This window comes from Zosterops lateralis (assembly GCF_965231275.1).
Source record: "Zosterops lateralis genome assembly, chromosome: 1".
NCBI classification, from domain to species: domain Eukaryota; kingdom Metazoa; phylum Chordata; class Aves; order Passeriformes; family Zosteropidae; genus Zosterops; species Zosterops lateralis.
The window spans coordinates 75,626,528-75,650,790 of NC_139762.1; the positions used below are offsets into that span (position 1 = coordinate 75,626,528).

At 34.9% G+C, this 24,263-nt stretch overlaps 1 protein-coding gene across 2 annotated transcripts in view; it reads left to right on the forward strand.

Moving 5' to 3' along the window:
* Positions 1-24,263, forward strand: part of CDH12 (cadherin 12) — a gene marked incomplete at both ends in the record, with an annotated part of 155,738 nt that overhangs the window by 16,189 nt on the left and 115,286 nt on the right. For both annotated transcript variants that reach the window (XM_083864680.1, XM_083864681.1), the window contains one exon: positions 16,871-17,165. In XM_083864680.1, coding sequence (XP_083720806.1) covers positions 16,871-17,165 — 295 coding nt within the window. The remainder of the gene's footprint in view (positions 1-16,870; positions 17,166-24,263) is intronic.

Consider the following 24,263-nt stretch of genomic DNA (forward strand, 5'->3'; position numbering starts at 1 on the left):
CCCATTACTTTTTATTTTGTGAAAAAAAAGTCAAGAAAAATAAAAAATATGAGATAGATCAAATTCATGTTGAATTCACCAAGGTATTTCAATTTGAATAAATTTTGACTCGATCTTAAGTGATTGTTAAGACAAAGCATGAAACAGGCAATGCAAAGTTATAAAAATCATACCAAAAAAATGAAAAATTATTTATTGGTAAATTTAATATATAATACATGATATATTCAATTTTTTTTTTCACTGCAATAATGAAAGACAAAATGAAGTGTAGTTCAATTTTTTGTATTTTATGGAAAATGAAGTAGAATAGTCCCAACAAAAACCTGAACATTTTCAAGATAAAAACTTTAGTGTAAAAATGATACAAGGTATTATGAAAAACAGAAGTAATTTTCTGAATACTTGTTTATGCACTTATCATTTTTTTTATTTTTCTGAAGGCTAGTACTTCTGAATATGTGCTCCTGAAAATATTCATGGTAATACTTTCTAAACTACAAAAATTAATATTTCAAAACATTTTTTATATATAAAAGATATGCAAAGGATATATATATAATTCACAATCTGTGATAGAGAAATCTTGTATGTAAAATGCAGTCTAAAATGCCGTCTGTTTTTTCCCTTTAAGGTTCTCATAAAATGTGTATTTTTAAAATACTTGGCTATGTAAAATTCATTTGCCCTTTCTTTTGGAAACATTTGTTAACTGTTTTGCAACATCCATTAGTAATGCATATGATTTACACCTTTGATCAGAGTCTTCTTTTTTTTTTTTTTCCCCTTCTTTTCTCTTTTTTTTTTTTTTTTTTTTTTTTTTTTTTTTTTTTTTTTTTTTTTCATTTTTCTCTTCCATTTTAACCAGGAAAAGAGCTACTCTAAAACAGCATATGGACAATCTGTGGGTGTCTGTGTGTGTAAGACCTGCACTTGGGGAAACTTCATTTAATTATTTACTTTTGAGCTGGTAAACCATCCAAGTTTTCTTCTCATAGGTCCTCTGGTTTCACAGTCTTGACCTTTAGTGGTTTTGACTTTAAACCTTCATCAAACTGACCCAGTGTCATTTGGAAGGAGAACAAGTTGCTTCAGCTGGCGTTCTCTGTAGAGTTGATGTTTCTCTATTCTCTGTCTCTCTCGCTAACTCAGATGGAGTTACTAAGATCAATAATTTCTTAGGTGTTCCTAGCTGAAGTTCTATAAAATTAGACTATTCTTCTTCATTTTTCTGACCTTTGGGGTTCTATGGCTTGAATGAAAAGCAAACTTCACATTCATCTACAACTATTGTGCTGGAAGGCACAATACAATTGAGTATTGCCATTAAAGTCAGTACACTTTAACTGAATTCTGTTTACAAATTGTGCCATTGGGCTTCTTTGTACCATTCTATTTCTTTGTCTGTTTCCCTTCCTCTAAGTAGGGTTGATAATGCTCTCTGAAAATTGATGTAAAGTTATCATTTGTAGCTCTTACATGAACATGGCTTTGTACAACCTGAACATCATTAGCTTTTCTTTGTCAAAGTCCATAATACCTCTGGGACTCAGCGTGTTGCTACACAAATCCTATATGCACCCTGCAGTGCTGATATGTGCTGCTAATTTGCTGTTGCCATGACTAGTTTATTATTTCGCCTGTCCACAGGGAAAAGTGCTTTTCCATTCTTTTCACAGCTGGCAGTACTGCTCAGCCAGGAAATGTAGGAGTTCTTGCAGGCTAAGTAAAGAAAGAGCTGGTATCTGCTGCCCTGGCATGGCATTGGCACACATACCTCTCCTGTGGGACAGAGGTAGGTGTAGCAGCAAGATCAGCCTGCAAAATGTAGTCAGTAATGCTGGGAAAACAGTGGTTTACTTGCCCTTTTGGGAAGTCATCTGGAAGCACCTTACAACCTTCTCTTAATGATTCTGGTGCATTTGTGTTGCTGTGCTGAGGAGAGATGTATGTTAGATAGTTTCACTGCACTCACAGGGAGAAATATCCTCCAGCTGAGATCTGTAACCTCTCTTTTATAACCTCTTTACAGACAAGCATGTATCTGTTCTTAGCTGTGCTTTGTGCAGCCCAACCTGGCTGAAGCACCTATTCATCTGCCTATCAAAGTCATGACATTCTCAGATCACAGGCAAGTTGGAGAACTACTCCGTGTATTTTTTTTTTCTGTCTTTCAAAAATATTTCTTGTTGCTCCTTCTTAAAAATGAAAACAGTGCCTGTTGAGGGAAAACTTGCTGAAGTACAGAAGAATTTTTTTGAGAGCAAGTTAATCTGTATTAAATCAATTTTTTTATTTACATACTGAAGAGACATCTTTGGATTGTCCCATTCTTTTTTTTTTTTTTTCCCTAAATTACAGTTTCCATTTCACATTCATCTCACACTTAAGAATGAATTTGTATGTTTATCTTACAAGAATAGAGATTTGAATTCTTGCAGGAAAAAAAAAATAAATCCAAGGAATCTCATATTCCACAGTCAGTCTGATATGCTCATAAAAAGGTCAACATATTCGATAGTCAATCATATGGTGCTGATAACAAAGGAATCATATGAGCTCCATAATTGTTTATAGGGGGCCACAGTACTAACCTAGTTCACAAAATAGATGCTTCAGGAAGTCAAAAATGCTACACTGCTGCTAGTGGTATACTGCAGCTGGTATATCAAAATATGAAGAATGTATATAACTATTGTTCCAGGTACCAGTTTTTCCATTAATGGAAATACCACTACTTAGCAGTATTGTTTAAATAAAACTAATTTAAAGATTTTTTTTATTTTATGTGATATTGATATTATAATGGCTTGTTAATCAAGCTAAGCCCAGTCTAACTAGGTTTTTAAGTTAATTAACAAGTTAGCAAAGAAATCCTGATGTATTTATGAATTTCAAAATATTTATTGGTGTTTCTTACTAAGTTTATGAACTTAAAAAGTATTTATAGGAAATTTGGTATTCAGTTGAATTCTTACAGAAAAACATTATCCTGGTATGGCTGTAAGTGTGCTGGGACATAGTTTATTCATGATTTTATAGCATGAAATTTCTTTGTGACAGGTGTTTGGCATCCCACAACACCAATTCATGTTTCCAGTAAATGTATCATTAAGATGAAAAATATGTGCATTTAAGGCACATATATAGTAAATCAAAAGCTTGGTCTTGCTTAATTTTTTCTTTTTTTCTGTCTGTGCAGTATGATTTTTTCAAAGAAAATTTTGCAGCACTTAAAACAAGGCCAGCTGGATACCAATGAGAGATGAATCTATTTTGAAAGCTTCAAAAGGCTCACTACAAGTGAATGCTGTATTCTTCTCTTTCTGCTAAGCCAACCTCTCAAAAAACTTAGTTTTAGAGTAAAGGATTTGCCTCTAAATTGGATCTCATAGCAGCTCAAGAAGGATGGCTATTTCCCTGTGCACATGTGGAAGGTCAGGGTAGGAATGTGGGAAACTCTGTGTATAAAGCCGTTTTTTCTTCTTATTGAGTCAAATAAGACTCGATTACTTAAAGACCTTATTCCTTTAATAGAATCAGCTCTATGGGACACGTGGCTGTTATAAATAGACCTGTGTCCTGCTGTGGATATGGGCTTTGGCAGTTACATGTTATTCCCACTAGATAAATAAAGTTCAGATCTAAAGAGTACATCCTTGCATGGCTTTCCATGGGTGGCTTGCAGACTTTCTTTCTAGAAGCCGTACCTGCTGTGTTCCTATAGTCAGTCACACATTCTGATCATAGTTTGGTAGTAAGAGCTTGCCTCCTGAATAAGATAGGGAAATACAACTTTCCTCAATACTAGAGTGTATTACTCTTCAATTACTGTAAGCACTACTTAATAGAGAATATGCTCATAAGGCAGTGTTCATATTGAATTTATTCTTATTCATTAAATCAATACTGCAGAAGACCAATCATCATCAGATATCCTTGAAAGAAATGAGATTTTCTGACAAATAACTTTGCACCGAAAACAAATATTTTAATATTCAATTTGTTAATAAAATTATGCTAGCTTTCAACAGATTTGGTAATTTTTATATATCTAGAGTATTTTCCCCTAAAGAAGTTGGAGCAACAGAAATAACTACTGTTTCCTAGTTTACTCATTTTTGGAAAATTCATTAGCAAATAACTACAAATACCTTTTCATTCTTTGATTTGGTTTAAGCAAACATTCTCTATTTTTAACCTCTCTGGATGAATGGCGTGTAGTAATGGACCTCTCTTCCTATGTAAATTAGACTGCATTCTCCCTTATTATTAAATTTAGTTCAATTTATGGTGCAAAAATGGCTTGAGGGAAAGCTTTGTTACAAATAAATGCCATTTCATCGGATCTAATTCTAAATAGGTGCCATTGTTTTGCATTCTCATTAACAAATATGAAGTTTCTATACATACATTTTCAGGCATAATCAAAATTAACATCACTAGGTTGTGTATGTTCTTAAAGTGCCTTATTCACTATAGAGATTTTCTATTATTCAGTGAGTAAAATATTTACACAGTCTTTTTGAAGAGGCACACTTTCCATAGTCCTAGTTTCTTCATTTGGGGCAAAAGTAATAAGATGATGAAATCTGTAAAAACTTAAAGGCAGATAGCAAAGGAAAGATGATATTTGATGCTCAGAAGGTCTACAGCAAGTGAATGTATTATTATTTAATAGATAAGTCTGTTCTTATGTTCAAAAAGGGCCTGTGTCATTTATTACACCAAAGGAATAATTTTAGAAAAATTGCTAAAATGGGTTCCCTTTGTGAATCTCACTTCCTTGATCATAATTAACAGCTGCTGCAAATGCAGGTGAATTTAGCTACTAATAGCTGCAACATTTGTCATTGAAAGAAACATGGCTTCTGCAAACATTTATGAATGGATAAAAGCCCTACCACATCACAACAAACTCCTGCACCACTGAAAGGATTTCACAGTAATTTCTGTCTAACAAAGGTTAGTATTAAATTGTAAAAGTATTTTTTTGATAAAGTTTATCCTACCGCTGAATCTTGAAACAATCAAATATTATTACTTGAGGCATTTAAGGTTCTGGAAAATGAAAAAGAAGAGGGTGAGAGGGATTGAGGGGAGAGATGGTGAATTATTTCAATACAAGAAAAGACTTCTATTGTTTCCATTTTGAGATCTTTAGTATGGTAAAACTTAAAGGTAAAAAGAAAATTTCCCTAAGTGCATGAACTTAAACAAAGGAAAATGTTTACTCTCAGTTTGCAGGAGACAACCTTGCCAATACTCTGCAGGAGAGTACTCTGCTAGTGCTTGCAAGGCCCTAATTATTACTGAATGAAATTGAGGACAGTGGGAGTTTTGCCATTGACTTTCTCTAGTCTAAGATTTAGGCTTTATGGATACAGTTCCACTTCCCTGGACCCTGGAGAGATTCTGTCCTTCTAAACTGATTTCCTCAGGACTTCTAGAAGAGTCATATGCAAGGTAGAAACAAATTAACATCTCCGTGGTTTCAATGAGCAGTTCTATCAGAAGAATGGAATATAAACTCATCCAGACACAGTTTTTCTACCTCACTTTCTGCATCTTCCAAGTTCTCTGTAGGAAGAACCTTCCCACCCTCTGCTCTGGAGTAAAATGACTATATGCTCCTCTCTTCCTTCTCCACTCTCAAGAGCAGCAGCAGAGGTGGCTGTATGGCCATCTCATCAGTATGAAACCTAAGTACAGCCAAGGCTATGGAAAACAGAGATCTTACAGCAGCCATACAATAATTTCTGTTCCAAATTATAAAGCTTTCTAAATTTTTTAATCTATTTTGTTGTTTCTTAGGAACATATTTTTTTATTCACTAAAAACATGAGTAAATATTGAAAGTGAATGCTATAGCTACCATATAAGTAAAAAACTGAATTGGGAAAATCCAGGAAAGACAATCATATTCGATTTATAATTACTAAATCTGAATTACTAAATGTACAATCTGCTCCATTTGGGCAGAAATGATGTAACTTTGAGCTGTGGAAGATGTTTTTCTTTTGCTTGTTAGTACATAGGTGTGACATTTTTATTAAAAGGAAGGCATACCAATGCTCTTACACAGTGTAGCTTAGTGATATGTAAAATATTAATGTATCCATAACTTAGAACATATACAGGACTTCTGGGATTTTATTCAGTACTGTATAGTGCCATATAAGTGTTGCTTTTTTAAAGCAATCCAAGCCAGAAGAACAAACTCTATCTGAAGCTTTACCTGTGTCTTAACCCACTTCTTCTCCCATGCAAATGTTGATTACTGAAAAGACCCCACTGACATAGAATGTTTACCTATTTTTGCAAAACCTCAAACCTCAAAAAAAAAAAAACCAAACCAAAACAAAAAAAACAACCAACCAAACAAAAACAAACAAACCCCCTCCCCCCCCCCCAAAAAAAATTATCACAAGCTAGCAAAAAATGCAAACTGTGTACCATGTCACTTATCTGTTCTGCTTCAGCAAAGCAAAAGAAATATATACAGCACAACCCTTTCCTATGCTGCTCTTGAACTTGAGGAAAATCAACACTGCTATGTGATAGTACAGCCTTTAAAAATATTGTTCTGAGGAAATCTTACAGCCAGAACATTATTCATGGGGTTGTGCTCTCTTGAAATTGATGCACAGGGCACAGAAAAGCCCTTTCAGTTTCTTTGCTGTGCCTTCTATTCCTTGCACATTAAGTGTTATTTGTTCATGCTTGCTGGATTATTTTGCAATATTTTTTTAGTGTCTTGTAGTGTAAAGTATGCCTGAGTTTTTTCAGGCCAAATTAAGACAAAGAGATTAAAAATTCACAAGAGATTATATTTCATTCCTAAAATTCTGTGCCTGTAAATGCCTTAAAATTATCCCTCTAATATGTGTGTTAGAATTTATATTTTTCACCTCTGTGATGGAATTAAGATTTTTTTTCCCTGTTTAGATAAGAGAACTGGTCAAACAGTTTATGATAGTATGCCTTGTCACAGTGATAGACAGGCTGAGGTAAAATCATTCTACTCTGTCATTCCCTACCTGTTCTAGTATATCATTATCAAACAAAAAGAGACACCTTAACTGACAGAGCTTTACAGCAAGTGTGATTTACGGAACAAGGTGTTTTTTTTATTTAACTTAACATTAAATTTAAATACATGAAGGAGTTTTTAACATTAATTTCCTAGACAGTCAATAAAGATTAAAAAAAAACAAAAACAAAAAAAACAAAAACAAAAACAAACAAACAAACAAAACCAAACCAAAACAAAACAAAAAAAAACCAAACAAACAAAAAAAACCACACAAAGAAAAATTAATTAAGGGAAGGATAAAAATGGAGAACCCTTCCAAGTTCAAGCTGAAGTTGAAGAGCACACTGATATAAATCAGAAAGCACCATATATAGTTGCTAAATAAGGTTCCAATCAATATAAAATTAAGCATAAGCTTTTATAATCAGTTTATAATCTTGTACCTTTCCAAATGCAATGGATTTAAACTGATACTAATTCAACACACATTTCTAGGGATGCGTTTACTGCAGTTCTAGTCTTTCTTTTTACATTCTAACTACAAAAACCTATCACTTTTTGCTTATGACAGAGTGCCTTTTTGAAGTACTTAAAAGTTATGTATTTATCAGTATTGTTGATTTTATTATTTCTATTATTGTCTTTGACACAGAAAAATTTCAGCTTATTTGCCTTAATGGGTAAATGAGTGTTTACCTTAATGGGAGTCTGTAAAACAATGTGCTCTTTCATGCGTTTCACAAAATTGTGACTTCCTGGAGTAAACCTTGTTTAGGGAACCTAACCAGGGTACACTTCCAGGAACAATACTGAGCCCTTGGCTTTACAGAGAAGCTATTTTTGGGTATTTTGCACAGCTGATTCAGAACCTAGTCAGGCTTGGGATTCGCTTTGGTCACATGCACCATTTATGTGACTGTGGAATTCAGCTAACCCCCTTACTAGGGTTTTCTATGTTAGGGATCGATGAACAGTGGGAGATAAGTACTTAGTGACTACTTTGCCTTTAGATATTTATGGCTGCATAGCTGGAGATGTATTCTCCTAGTTGTGGCTGTGGTGTGGAAATGTATGCTGCCTCACAGCTACTATCCTTCATACAGGTTGCTCCCTCCTCAGAAGTGCAACTCCAACAGGAAATTTGAGTTTTCCATAATTAATTTGAAAAGAGCCAGGCTTACAAAAGCCAGCTATTCAATTCCTCTAATTAGATAGGACAGTCTAATACAAAGAATTTCAGGGGAATTCAATTAGCTCCGGGTGTTTAGGATGGCAAAGTGAATACCACCAAGAAAAGGAGTGGGAAGCTTCTCAGAGTCAAGATCTCTTCCAGCGGTATGGCAGTTGTCAACAGGTAGTTGTCTTTTTGTCTGTCACTTCAGAAACTGAATTACACACCCCACACTTTCTTTCTTCCCTATCACACAAAGTATTCCTACTAGCATCTGTAGGGCAACTCTTGTGAGAGAAAAAATGTCATGCAACTGACTGGCTGTAGCTATAGTTTCCATGATAAATTATATTTCAAATAAAAACCCAGTCCATAATGTCATAATTATTAGGTGAGATGTGGAATCAAGCATGTGTCCTCTGATGATAATGGTATTTTCTGTGTAGAAAAGTCCAAGTAACTAACTGGGATTTTGTACCTTGTAACTTAAGAGATCTACAGAATTCTACAGAACATGGATCACGTTCCCTCGCTCTAGAAAGAAAACAGATTTAGTCATTTCAGGAGCATAAACATCTCATTCTAGACTGAAAATTTCTAACCTTGCCAACAGCTTCAATTCAGTGACACTTTGCAGTATAAAGTCCCTTCTTGTTCTCAACTTTCTGAACAGAAATCTGGTGATCTTCAGAGAGACTATGTTCAGAGATATAAGTAGATAGTCATTAGAAATGATAAACTCTCCTTTAACAGGTGTCTTAGAAATTTTGGGTTAGATGTAAAAAAAATCACATAAAGATTTCCTAAGTCTGCAGTGTCTATTTTTATTATATTTATTCATACAGCATAATTCATATTTTCATGCACTGATCTTTTATATATGTTGTAGAAGAGATACAGTAGGAAACACAGTGCAAAATAATGTGTTACTGTCAGTATGTGTTATCTAGAGAGATGCAGCTCTGTTCGATATTCTTACAGTGATTCCTCTGTCAAAAAGGAAATACTGCAATCACATACTCTACCTCAAAAGATCTCACCCCTTCATACTTACCATTTTAATTGATTACAGCAATGTCATTGAACATTTTGCTGATCTTGCACAATTAAAGGGCAAGAGTTAGAGTTTGATTGTGATGTTGTCTTTTCTTCATTTAGTTTTCAAAATCAGTGAATAAACGTTGTCTTGAAGAGGAATACAAATATCTCCTGCCTAAAGCTGGGATGTTTTGGGGTTTTTTTTTCCACAGAGCCCTGTTTGGGGCAAATTCCTTTTCCTCATTTCTGAGTTTTGGACATCAACATTATCATCTGACTTAACCATGGAGACTCCAGCCAGGCATGGGGAGAGAGGGAGTGCCAGTGCTTTCATAGATGTAGCTCAAACCAAGCCTACAGGTGCCAACACAAATGCATTTTTTAGTAACAGGTGATGTCTTCCAAAGGCTCCTTCAACTCAGAGGATTATTTATCACAGATTTCAGGCGTACAGTACTGAAAAGAAAAGGCTGCATCTGTGTTTAAGGACACATGGCACACCCTCACTTTTCCAATCTGATGCATTAAGGGTTTGGGATTGTGAGTGTTTCACGTTCAATCCCCTGATCAGTTCCTGTTAAAAACTTTGAAAAATTCTAAAATTATAAGAAAAATAATTATATGGTAGAATCCTTTTGCACTGAGCTGTCATCCTTAGCTGCACAATCCAATGTAGCTCATAATCCCTTGGAAGGATATATAAAATTGCACTGGATAAAGAAGAAATTGGAAGTTGATAAATTTCCTCAAATTTTGTCTTCTGATGCTGTCTAATGGTCAGTACTGGAATTTGTTGTTGGAACCTCTGATTTTGTTGTTACTTGAAAATTGTTATACCCAGAGACCTCAACAGATTGAAGTTCGCATCAGCTGTCACCATTCTGCAGAACATTTCTCTCAAATGACATTCAACATAACTGTGAACTGAAACTTATCAACACATATACACAGAGAGCATTGTAACAGGCATCAGTAATATGAGATCAGTAAGAATAATTTAATTTCAAAAATACTTCTAATGTTGATTATTGCATTAAAGGTGAAGAGGGAGGACCAGAACACAGTGTTTCTATATGCATCAGCTCTAGCTGAATTGGTGATGCAGAAATGATCACCAGAAATCTATGCAACTTGTAACTTACATGTATACTTACTTCTATAATTAAATGTTATGAAGACATTATTGAGATTTTTTTCCAATGCTTTACTAGTGCATAACATTTTTCATCAGGCTTTTTTTTTTTTTTCTTAACGTATATGGCATTCCATAGGATTGTTGGGTGTTTTTTCACTGTGATTTTATAATTGTAGCTATTAAATTCCACATAATGCAACAGAATAATTAATATAGAGAAGAATTAGAAAAATAACAATCCCTAACCCCTCAAGTGCATGATGTTGGTAGAGATGAAGATTCATCTGAACTGATGAGGTCAGGTACTGTTTTTATTCCTTTCTAATGACTCATTTGCCATCATCTTACTACCTGACAACCACACTCATTATTGGAAAAATCTGTTCTGACTTAGTGTGCTTAGACTAAATCCCCATGACAGAAGGGGATAATGTTTTATTTAATTGGATAATAGGTGTTTTAATTTAAATAAAGCTCAGCTTTATTTGTGAAATAAGAATCACTAATTTTTTTTTAACTTAATTACTTTTGAATAAGATTGTATTCTAATCTAATTAAAACACAAAGATACTTCAAAATGCAGAACCATGTTTTCTATTACTATTTTTACAAAAAGTAGTCAAAAGAATGTCAATTCTTGGAAGCAGATATTTTGCTTAATGTAAAAAGAGAAGACATAGAAATATGACATGAAGACAATTATTCATGATGATAATATACACATTGCCTACTAATTCAAATAATTTTTTTAAATTTTGTATATATATATGTATACACACACACACATGTATACATCCTTTAATTGACAAGTTTAATTATTGTTTGAAATTCTCATAGTACTAAGAAAGCCTGTTCACAGATGGGAGTCTCTTATAAAAGCCCTGTACAACGGTAGCAAAAAGATGCCTCTTACTATTACAAATAATTTTCAGCTTTGAAAATTCTTCTTTTCCAAATGACCTTTAAAAAAAAATCATTCTTTTCTCCTTTTGTTCACCTTTCTTTTACTTCATGATTTTGCAGTTGGACTCAGCCATCTTAAAGGTCTTTTTTAACCTAAAGGATTCTCTGATTCTGTGATTTTAGTTGCTCCTTGTTTCCATACACCTACTGTCATTCATCTGACCCATTTGTAGTAGTGTCCTAATTCCTCTCAACACAAGTTTTAGTCTGCAGTCTTGCCTGACTAATGCATGTTAACTTATTATTTAGAAGATGCCTTAGGTAATCCAAACTTTTAGGATCAGAAAACCTTTGCACTGACTGTATTGTAAGCAGATTTTACCTAGTCCCTAAATGTCCTCTGCAGTGGTGTGTGTGTGTGTGTGTGATGGACAGGGAAAGAAAAAAAAAACTATTTGATTTGATTTGATTAGCAACAATTACACTGTTTTGTTTGGTTTTTTTTTTAATTTCTCCATGTTCTGAATTAAAGTCTCTGGCACCCCCCATCCCTTTGAATCTTAGGAAATTTTTTAAGGTTTATGTATTTTTAGAGGGAAAAGGATAAATACATTTGTGTGAAAGCGGTACATTAGGTTCTAATTATCAGTTTTTAAAAGAAAGTATGCAATCTGTGTAGGCCATAGAGTTCTTGCCAAGTGAAAATATGGGTAGAATAATTATATTTTAAAAGGGCAGCCTTCTAAATACAAAGTCTCCAGGCTCATTTACACCCTTCTCTCTTGTAGTGGTATCCTTGTCCCAACACACACTTTTGCAGTAGAGATCTGCCAAAATAGGTCTGCTTGGGTCTATGTTAACTGTATAAAAATGGCTTTTTTTTTTTCCTTTCTTCAGTTCAGGGCATCCTTCTGTATTTTCAGTCTTAGGTGACATTGGAGTTGAATGGATGTTCTGGTTTCTCAAATAGTTTTCATTGAACATCTTATCCAAGAAAATACAGGGGCTGGTGACTGCAGAATTAATGGTGATACCTGGGAGCAGATGCACAAAGAGGAAATAATAAAGTGAAGTCCTAAAATATATTGCATAATGAAAAATGACATAAATATACAGATGTGGGATGTATAACTAATACTGTTGTGCAGGCAATGAGTGGTTAACAGCCCGGAACATTTACCATTTTTTTCCAGTCCAGATATGCACTACAATATAGCATTTAAATTGATTTACTAGTAATAAATAAATTGGACAGTCATTTTTTTTTTCAGCCTGTGAAATTTGCAATGGAATAAGACCTAGAATCTCAGAGTGTATCATAGAGTAAATATATAAATTTAGGGATTTTAAGCATTCCTTGACATTTAAAACTTTTTAAATTCATTCTCTACTACTTTTTTTTTTTTTTTTTTTTTTTTTAATATGAGGATGGGAAATGCAGAGAGCAAAGTTGTCAACTCATACAACAACTTTTCAATGTCTGTATTGCTGTGAAATTAAGATCACAGCAATCCTGGCAGATGCCACAGCCCTTGTTCTTGCATGATTTGTGGGGGTATAGTGGTTGCTTCATTTTAAAATAGACTATTTTGCAATTTCTAAGCTTCTTTTGCTTCCACTTTCTTTACCTATATATGTTATTTTACATATTTGACTTTCAAAATGATTGTATAAATAGAAGTAATCGAGGTATTTAAGGAAAGAGAAGGTGAACAGTTGAGGATCAGATGAATAGGACACTGAAGAGAAAATCAGCACCATAGGATACTGAGAAACTAATACATCTGATCCATAGTCCTGTAAATCTCAATTTACTTAGGAATATAGACCCATTTTTGAAGTACATTACCTAATTAATTTCCTGGTCTTTCATGTGGTTTGAAATTATTTGTGCAGGTGCACGAATTCTTGAAGTGACACAGAGCTGATAACACTGAGTTATTGAATCAGTAAGATCTTAATTTATTGCTAAAATGCAAACAATTGTACTTCTTGCTAGAAACTGTCAGAAGAACTGAATAAATAATTTCTGCCAGATGTGCTCGTAGTGAGTTGTTACCAACTTTTCATCCTCTCTGAAGCAAAGTAACATTCAGCTTGTTACAGGCTGAAGTAGATTGCTAGATCACATGGATTTGTATACTGACTCAGTCTGGCATCTGGTACTGGATATGATTCAAAAACACTGCCATAATTTCTGCATAGATTTATGCAATGTATCTTACAATAGTCTCTATCTTATTACTCATACTTTATTTTTTTAATCAGTCATTTTCTTTGCCATATGTGTTATTGTTTTTACGCATTAGCAAGAATTATGGAATTATAAGTTTTTTTCTGCCATCATGGAGAAATATTCATAATTTTCTGCACTAACAGAGTTTTGCTGCAAGAAATTATTAGCTTTACACTTGGGCAGATTTGCTCAAAGATCTGACACTAAACTGTGCTACTTACATAGTGAGAATAAAAGTGTAGATTTCAGCAAAGATAGAAATTAATCCCTCACATTTCTAAGCCTCTGATGCACTTTTAATATTCAGAATTTATAGGGAAAACATTAAATTAAGATAACCTGTATGAATATAATGATTTGTACAACCTTGTTGCAGTAAATTCAGGTGAGTCTGGAATATAAACACATTGCAGGGAGGGAGGTTGGTAATATCTGAGCACTTGTGCTCTTGCCCTTTAATTTTGCTGAAATAGTGGAAGAACAAGAATTAGAAAATAAGTGTGAGCAAGAAGGAGAAATGGGATACAAACACAAAGCTGCTGTGGACATAGTGCTAGAAAAACTAGTCTCTCACAAAACTTCTGTATGTTTTTCAGCACAAAAAAATAAATGTTTTTTCTTCCAGTGCAATGCAGCTTGTAGCACATAAATCAAGACACAGTAGCAAGCACTTATTCTTTAGCCTAAACTGTTTTCTGGAAAATTTCAGGCATTGAAAGTCAGGATTATTTCCTAGTGTTGTGTACGTACAGCTAACACTAGGTTATTGCTCTTCATCCTTGCATCTAAGTTTTGCATTCCTTTTATTGTTGAAAAATTTAGTTAATTTTAAATGAATCAATCAGCTGTTCCTCTGCAGTAATTTGACACTGTGTAATGTTATGTAATGTAATGTTATGTAATGTAATGAACTGCCCCACAAATTGCATAGCTCAGTGTGGGTTACAAAAAAGCATGCACATTGTCCAGCAATGACATGTAGGAAGCCTATGTCAAAATCAGCAGATTTGGTGAATAGATACAGTGTGACACATCCTAGCTAATGCAGAGCATTGCAGCTCTGCTTAAATAGGTGGAGTGGTTCCTGGGTTGTACTAGCTGAATGATACTTGTGAAGCCCAGTGAATACATCTGTAACTATAGAATTGCTAATCCTGCCACTTGTAAACCTTTTTTTCTCCAATACATTTGGGGAAAAAACCACAATTTTTCAGTCTAGTCTTTGTATTTTGGTCTTCCTTTGTCTTGGGAAACTTGTTTTTCCTGCTTTTTCTCTAGCTAGGAAAAGCAACTGTAATTGCTTCTCTCTAGTGTAATCCAAGGGCTCAGATAAGACATGCAATGCAGCCTGATTTGTTACTAGTTGAACATAAAACCTACAGCTGGCAATCAGAAACACACTCAACCATCTCAGCTTTAGTGCCAAATCCAATGACAGGAGATGGGAATAATCTTGTCATGCTTCCCTATTTACAAATTCCTGCTTCATAACTGCATTATTTTGCTCTGTGATATTCTTGCTTCCAGGAGTATGCATCAAGGTGGTCTTCATACTGAAGCCCAAATAAGTTTTATTTAATATAGGGACACTACTAAAACAATTATCTGATTCCCTCTAATAAGGTCTAACTTTTTTTTTTCTTCAAGCTTTCTCATCATAATTTTGATTCTTTTTTGTCTCTTGATGTGTGTCTGTAAGCCTCTAAATGATAATGAAAGGAAAATACCAAGTTTTTACTGAGCAGAGTATAATGAAACAGCAGGAAGTTTTGAGCCACTTAAATTAAAATGATGAGGAAGAAACAGACATTAATTATCTCATACTGCATTATCTTTTCACTTTGCAAGCAAGGAAATATTTAACACCTCGGAAGGAAAATGCTTTAGTTTGGACTGGAGAAATAATTTAAAATTACATGTGGGGGGCAGCTGGGGTCTGAAAGATCAGAATTTAATATATTCACTGAGCAAGAATGATGAGATGAAAAAGTAGACAAAGGAGAGACTATGTTCATGTTCGCTCTGTGCCACAAACCACGACCTCTTCCGCAGTCACAAGGACCTATTTTCAATTTCAAGCCAATAGCTATAAATGTTAGTAATTGCCCTTAATTCCTTTTCTGTAGCTTAGCTTCTTGCCCCATTACCAAAACCATTTAGTTTCTCAGCAATTCATTTTCTATATAATCTCCTTTCATGTCCCATGTTTCCTCTATTGTGTTTCACCTTGGGCAATATATCATGTAAATAAAGTCTGTATCCAAAATGACTTTACATTTCAGCTTAAGGGAATTCACTCTTCAAAACTCCATTCTGACCAGTGTCCGTTAGAGAAGATCTTTTTAGTCCTCATTAGATGGGAAAAGTGGAAGAATATTTTAAAAACTATTTCAGCATCAGTGATAGAACCTTGCGTATCTTTTCATCTTTTAAATGTATTTGAAGGATGAGTATAAAGCAGGGAAAGGCATCTGTGAAAGAATTTCATCATATTTTACTTGGATTTTAAAAAATCCTGCATTTAAAATAATGTTTAAGGCCACTTTATTGTAGGATAGACAAAAAGGGACAAAAAACATCCAAGAAGTTGAATTCAAGGGGTTTTTTATTATTATTATTTTAAATTCTAACTAGAGATTCATCATAGTAATAGCCTGAAAAATGTGTATATTGGTATTTAAGACAGAAAGTACTGAGTTCCGTACTCTTTCAAAATGAGCAAGAAACTCCTAGATTCACAGTCTGCAGTGTGATTATCTCAGAAAAGACAAAAGGACGTGATCAAATATTTGTGTAAAGGCAGTATTTTTAGTTCTGTTTAGCATTTACTGTAATCATGAGGTGTATATTTTCTTTTTCATGAAACCAAGTTTCACTTTGAGTTTCAGATGCCATCAAGCTCTTGCTCTTGAAATAATTAGATATTTCTCTTTTTCTTCTTTGAAAGCCAAATGCCTGTGAAAGCTTTTGACACTCCCTCATGTCATCTCACATTTGTTTGATGCGACTATGGGTGATTTTATGTCCTTGGTCTTAAATTTCAGTTTATAACAAACATGAAGTTCTTCATCAATGCAGTTTTAGTTACTGAACTGCAGCAAGACTGTACTGTACTAGATAGGGGTAAAAGTCTTGCATAACATACTACCAAATGTTTTTCTATGCACTTAGAGGCAGTTAAGGATTGAGGAAATTGGTTTCACCAAAGTATTTTAAACCAAAAAAAAAAAAAAAAAAAAACAAAAAAAACAAAAAAAAACAAAACCAAAAAGCCATAAACAGGTTGTTGTCTAGCCTAGGAAAAGCCATTAATGTTTTTGTCCTCCCTTTTGTTTTCCTTTTCTTCTCAAGCTTCATTCTGACTTGGATAAGGGAGTGGGCAGTGTTAAATACACCCTGTCAGGAGATGGTGCTGGCACGGTTTTCACCATTGATGAGACCACGGGAGACATTCACGCCATAAGGAGCCTGGACCGAGAAGAAAAACCTTTCTACACACTCCGGGCTCAGGCTGTGGATGTTGACACCAAGAAACCACTAGAGCCTGAATCAGAGTTCATCATCAAAGTGCAGGACATTAATGATAATGAGCCAAAGTTTCTGGATGGGCCTTATGTTGCCAGTGTCCCAGAAATGTCTCCAGTGGGTGAGTAAGAAGCTGTAAATGCTTGATAACTAATTGCATATTACTTAATTGTTTCAATGTACTTTTCTTGCTGAGGAAAGAAAGAGAAGGATGAAATTAAAAAAACCCCCAACTTCTTAAACTTATTATTAGAAATGTTTCTAATATTCTATGCCTAGATATGCACAGATGGCAGTTTTGTTTTAGCTTTGTTTGCTTATTTAGAAACTTATTCTCCTGCAGTACGAGTGCCTGTGATGTTAAGTTTCTGAGGGTAGGATGAGTTAAAAAAAAAGATATTCAAGGAAGGTATGCTAAGATCCAGGGTTCCTCTGTAACCCCAAACCTGTTATGTCACATGATGTGGTGCATCCCCCTATCTTTCTAGCTTACCTTTGCTGTTTGCTGTACAAAATTAGATTATCTGTTTGCTATAAAGCATCTTGCCATTTAACTGTTCTTATCTTTATGGCCCTTAAACTCCTACAGCAGTTGCATGATCTCCTAATTATGCATTAGGGGACAATTCTTTATTCAAGTCCTGTTATACTGTGCATGCTCCAAGTAGCTATTGCCCTTGCCTTGGTCACAATGCAAGAATGAGCCTTCAATAATGACTCGAGTTGTCAAAAACATAAGATTCTGATGCACTACAGCTTTTCCTGGACATTAAATTAGGGAAAAAAAATTAAAAAAAAAAAATTAAAAAAAAAATAAAAATTGCCTGGGAACATAGTAACTTTTCAAAAACCTAGTGTACAGAGGACAGAATAATTTTCTTTTCAGAGAAAGGTGGACTGCAGCAATCTGCAGCAATGATACTGAAGTACTGGAATAAGTTTTTACTTGAAGAATTTTCACAACACAATGGATATTTGCCAGAAATGACATAAAGAGCATCAATCCTGCTTTGGAGCAGGAGACTAGGCTAAATGGGCCCTTTTGGTCTCTTCCTGATGGCTGATTCTGCAGTGATCCTGAGCAGCATGTTTGCAACATGAGCACAATGCTTGTGTCCTGCTGCCAGATGGCATTTTGGGTTTCCCTGCAGGCACCAGAAATTAATTTGTTCTGGGCTGGGAGTCCTTTAACTTCCCAGTGCTAGTTCCAGCTTATTGCCTTTCTCTCTCCTAAACTGTCTTTTCCCAGTACTTCACAAGCCAGTAGCAGCCATTTAATACTCCTGGTAGTTGTTAACAGTTTTGGAAGTTTTCTGAGTTTTAAATGGCAGAGGGATACTGTTCCCCTTCAGCTATGCACCTCAGATGTTGATATTTTTAAAGTCAGTCTGGGAGCTGACTAGCTATCTACAAAAGTTGCTACATAGAATAATGATATTTTTTTTAAAGTTTTGTGATAAGGAATAGTAGAATGTGATAGAATGTGCAAAATATGATGCGAGTAGACATGTAGAGAGGATCATGTTAATCTTATAGAAGTGTAGAGCAGCATTCACTATATTCACCCACAGAAGTTTATCTGTAGATTCACAATATAGGTGCACTCTTGTTTCCCCAAATGAGATGCATAATAATATTGCTTACAGTTGTATTATGTATAAATGAAAACCATTTGTTACACTTTGTCACCTGTGTCTGTGGGAAATTCAGAATAACATTTCTCGCCATTGAACTTATGTTGGTTGTGAAATTGTTTTTAAAACCGGATAAGAAAGAAAAAATGAAAATCAGTGATGGTGTTTCTACAGCACAACACAATGCTTGTATTCATTCCCTTACTCTGTTGTTCTCCCCTATCTTTCTTTGTTATTTTCTTAAATATGTGTGTGCAGCAGAAGATTTAATGCTAACAGAGGTTTTACTTAATATGAAATACACTTCTAAGTGTGCCATACATTTTGGATTTTACATGGATGAGGAATTGCATGGCTAAATGAGATACAACTGAGCATGCTGTGTCATGCATACATTTTAAAATAACTGCTTTTTCAATTTATTCTCCTTTAGAAAAACAGAAGTAGATGCCATGGCAAAAATGGATCTTCTTGGTCTTCTCTTTATTCTGTCACACATCACTATATCTAGAAGATTTATTCATAACAATTGTTTCTTTTCCTCTATTGGAAAAAAAAATTTAAAAAAAAAAAAAAAAAAAAAAAAAAAAAAAAAAAAAAAAAAAAGGATGAAAATTGATCAGAAAAGGCAAGGCAAAGAAATAGTTCCCTAAATGGAAGCCTAAACCTCAATTAGTGACTACTAAAGCGGATAAGATTTTTTGCTGTTAGGTTTTCTTACAGCAAAAATATCCAGAAATGCCTTGCCCTCTGTAGTGTGCCAGGAGATTGTGCCTTCTCAGATTTAGGTCTTGCTATTCTCTTGCTCTCTCTTATCTGTTTTTCCTTCCTTATGCAAGCACAGATTTCTCAGAGGATCTAAAACTACTCCTTTCTATCATCAGTACCATTTAGTTGCACCTATAGAGATGCTTAGACCTACCAGTGCCTGAGGCTGACATTGAAAATCACTTTGATTTTTCAGCTGGTGCAGCATATGGTTGTCTTGGCTTAGGAAAAAACCCAGATAAACTCTTTCTCTCATCTATTTTTTTTTTTTACATTTTCATTTTCTAGTTGCAGCTTTTTAATTACCAAATGTTCCAAATTTCACTTGCTATAGTTTTACAACAGTGTTGATGATAAACTGCACTCATGCACGTATTTCTTGGGAAATTATGGGAAATTCAATAAAACATTACTTTTTTCACCCTTACTAGTCTCTTATGTAAGCCTGACAAGCTTTTGTGGCTACTGACTTTCCATCTTTTATTGTTTCATGACATTTGCTTGCAAAGGTTTACCCAGTTTGGTACTTTATCTCAAAGTTGTTTGTAATATTATTAGTCATGGTACTTTTGAAATTGTACTTTGGTACTTTAGAAATTGTCATGGCTACACAGTTCTCAGTTTTGTAATGTCTCTGGACATCTTAATAGTTTCTGTTGCTGAATCTGAGATGGATGAAATAATTCCATAGCATTCATCTTGGGAATCAGGATTGTAGTTGCAGTGTTATAATAAAATAGTACATCAGCTGGACCTTGGCAATTTTTTTACTGGAAAAAGTGCAAAAATAGCCAAAATTCATGGCATTCTCAAGATCTGGTTTTCTACATAGAGATATTGCTTAGATATACCTCTCATAGTGTCTTGGTTTGGAAAGACAGGTATCTGCCAGGGAAAGCCAGAGCCTCCCTTTGAATGGAGAATGTAAACTCCCTCCATCCAAATTATTATAATTTTGAAATTAAGGGGCTCTCAGGCAAAGATGTGGTAATAGGAATAACAATTCTTTACTAGGAATATTAAAAATAAAAATGTAGTAGTACAAAAAAGCAAACAAACAAAAAAAGAAAACACTGACAGTCAGAATACAACCTAACACCCTGTTGGTCAGAGTGCTGGTAGCTGTCCAATTAAGTCCTCTTGGTATGACAGATGTGGTTCTGTTGGAGCAGAGATGATCCTGTCGAAGGGTCTAATTTTTCCTCTGAAGGTCCAGTGGTGGTGAGATGGGTCTGGTCTTTTTCTGGGAATCCAGTGTAAACAGGCTGCCCTGGTGTTCTGAATCTAAGATTTTGTCCAGGTAGGAATGCTTGGCTCCTCCCACTGGGTGGAGCATCTCACAATGGGATGATATAATTTTATGAGTCATATGGTGAGCCTTAGTGGCCCATTACCAGAAGATATCCCCTGCAGGGAGACTGGGTTGTGGAAGAGATAAGAACACTGCCCCACCTTGTTTTAACAGCTGGTCCATTAACAGAAGACACCCACACCCTCCCCCCCCAGGAGTTATGAGGAATAGATCATAGAAGAGAGAAAGAAAACACTTCCCCAACTGGTTTCAACAGATGGCAATAGAATACATAGTTTTGGTTACATCTTGCATTGCAAGCCAAGACACATAGCCATGTTTTTCGCGGTAGATTTTCTTAGAACTTGTGTTACTTTCCGTGCATGTTGCAGGTAGATGTGTACTTTTTCCCCTTCAAATTTACATTAAGGGCAGATTGAAGTTTCTTCTACAGTTTATTTACTCTAGTGTTAGTTTGTTTTTCCCTTTAATCAATACCACTCATTGAAAAAGATGGTAGTACTGAATATCTTTTATTTTTTTCTGAAGAGATAATTTTAGGACTTCTATTTTTACTTAGCAGTGTCTTCCTCCTTACCAGGAGCCAAATTCTTTCATATGCTTTTAATAAAAAAGATTAGAAGGACATTTACCCACTACAAGCTAGGACGCAAGCCTATTTCATGCCAAAGTTTGAATGGACAGCCAGCCTTGCTCTTTTCATACATGCACTGCAATCTATTCTTCTGTGATGGAGAGGAGTCAATTGCAGCCATAAACAAGAAAGATTTCTTGAAAAGCCCCTTGGGTTACCAACTCTTGTAACATACAGGCTGCTGTACCCATCTGTGATTTTCAGTGTTTCTGATAGATTCAAAGTGGGCACAGCTTCCTCACTGCAGTGGAAGTATATCAGTGCCTCCAAAGACGGCATTGTTTTGCTCACATGATAAATGGGGTGCAGAATACTTTATGGTAAGTATTTTATTTTGTAAAGGACAATGATTTGAAATTCTCTGCAAAAGAACTCAGCAGATGGAGTCAGATTACAATGCAGAACTAATATGTTAAGAACAAAGATTGCCATGCTGTTATCTTTTGCCTTGTAAGAGACTTATAAAAGCTTAAGAGCTAAAGTTCTAATGTTTTGGGTGAGTTTTTTTATTATTTTTTTGTTTTGTTCCTGTTTGGTTTTTTCGTTTTTCTTTTTCTGATATTGAATTGGTTTTATGAACATCTTTACTTGAAAATAGTTCCTTGATTCAATAGAAGTTACAAAATGCAGACTGAACCAGAAGTGGGTATTTATTTATGAAAACTGAAAAGGGTGCCCTAATATCTCCATTTGTAAGTTTGTATTAGCAAAATATGTTCTCCTTAAGTATAGTTTAATCAACTGTGTTGTTGCTTCTGGCAGCTGTGCCAGCTTCTGTTGCAATATAGTTGACGTAAGCATGCAAATATAGCTGAGTTTAAACCAAGGTTATCCCCTTATTAAAGCTATCAGTCCAGATGACTGAGAATGGGGACATAGCAGCATTAAGCACACATTCAAGGAAAGATGTTATTATATATTTTTATATATTTATACAATAAAATGTGCACAGAAATGCATTTGCTTTCATATGCATTTCTTTCACTGAATATGCTGATTTTAACCACAGATTTATACCTTCTATTATCACAGTCTCCTAATTGTTTTCTGAGATCTTTATTCCTTTATTCATTATTCCTCTATGTTTATACATAGACCAGCTAAGGCTGTACTAAACGCATCAATTCCGTAATATACAGATGCCATATGTTCTTTCCTACGCAATTTCATTCCATACTTTTCCACTACTTTAATTCTTTATTGATTAGGGGGACTGTACAAACTCCAGATCACTCTGGCAGACTAAAATGGTCAAAGATAATAGAAAGTTAATATCAGGTTATTTTTACTGTGTTCCTCAGTTATGCAAAGCAGTTACCTGAAGAGTGTTATGAATTTGCTTCCCATGGTACTGTCAATGTGAAAATAGTCTCTATACATTTTCTGGCAGTTTTCCTTAAGTATTCTGGTGGGAATACTTAATTGGCTTTTATTTAAACATTAGCTTGTATTTGAACATTGACAATGGGGCATATATATACATCCACAAATGGAACATATATTTAATATATCCATCTATGTAGTTTCACATGTAAGAATTACAGTATGTAGAAAACTTACCTGGTGAAGTGGTGGGTAATAATTTGAACTCTAGTTTGGCTCAGTTTAGTGCTGTATGCCTGAGTTTAGCCTGAAGCTTACAGTGAGCAGAGACTGGGAAAAGGAGGAGTACAAGGCATTGGAACAAATACTGAATGATCCCGCCTTTGATATAGATTCCTAGCTGTTGGCGATATATTTTTAAGGGCTTCCGAGAGCTTACCCTGGCTGTTGCAGAAGGTATTTCTTTGGGAATCCATTGAGACCACAGATACTTTTGAATGGCATTATGCATGCTCATGGACAGATAACTGACAGCATAATCTGTCTGCAGCCCCTCCAGTTCCAGCCTGGTCTCCATGTTTTTTTCTGGTTTTATCAAGTCCTTAGAGAAAAAGACGGGAGTTAGATGTCATATTCAAGATACAAACATCTTGAATATGCTTTAATTTTATCCAGTTTTCCTTGTTGAATTATTCCCATTGATTATTTTCCTTTTTTTTGTCTGCTGTTGATCATTGAGAGGAAAACTTTGTAGGATTTTCCACAGTGGTCCCAAAACCAAGACTTAATAGGTAACAGAGCTATAACCTACCTCTGTGGAAGTGCCAATAAGTTACTTTTTCCCATGCCTCTCTTTCACCGTGTGAAGTTCCATATTCTCAGTTTCATGCTATGTTAAGATCCCCCAGTAGCACTTTCCAGCGAAGCCTTCATTTTGTCAAGCTGTCACACGTTCATATATTCTCTTTTACTGGCAACCTATGAGTTCAGTTCCAAGAGAGATGCCAGTGGCAACCCCTCTCTCACATAAAGACTGGCAATTCACTCCTACTGTTTTAGATCTCTTTTTATTTGGATTATTTTAGGAAAAGCTGCTGTGTCTTAAACTTCCTTTAGTTTTTCTTTCTTTTTTTTTTTTTAGTCTTTTCTTAGTAACCTTGCTGAAAGCTTTTTTTGAAATTTAGATACTCTTAATGTGTGCCAGTAATCTTGAGCTATATACTCACTGATGCACCCAATAGTTTTAATAGGTTCTGTGAAGAGCAACTTCCCTTCATAAAACTATACTGAATTTGGCCTTGCAGGATCATATCCACATGTCCTCTAATTTGGTACTTTACAGTGTGCAAATTTTATCCATCACATGGGTCAGACCTGGTGCCCTGGGTCATTCGGACCACGTTCTAGAAAAATTCATGTTCCACCATTGTTTTGCTGTACTCTTTCCTAGGGCTACGTCAGGTGGCAGTTACCCCATCACAGTTGATGGTTCAGTGGTTTTTCTCTAATAATTGCTTTTTTTTAATGACAGCTCTTGTCTTTCTGATT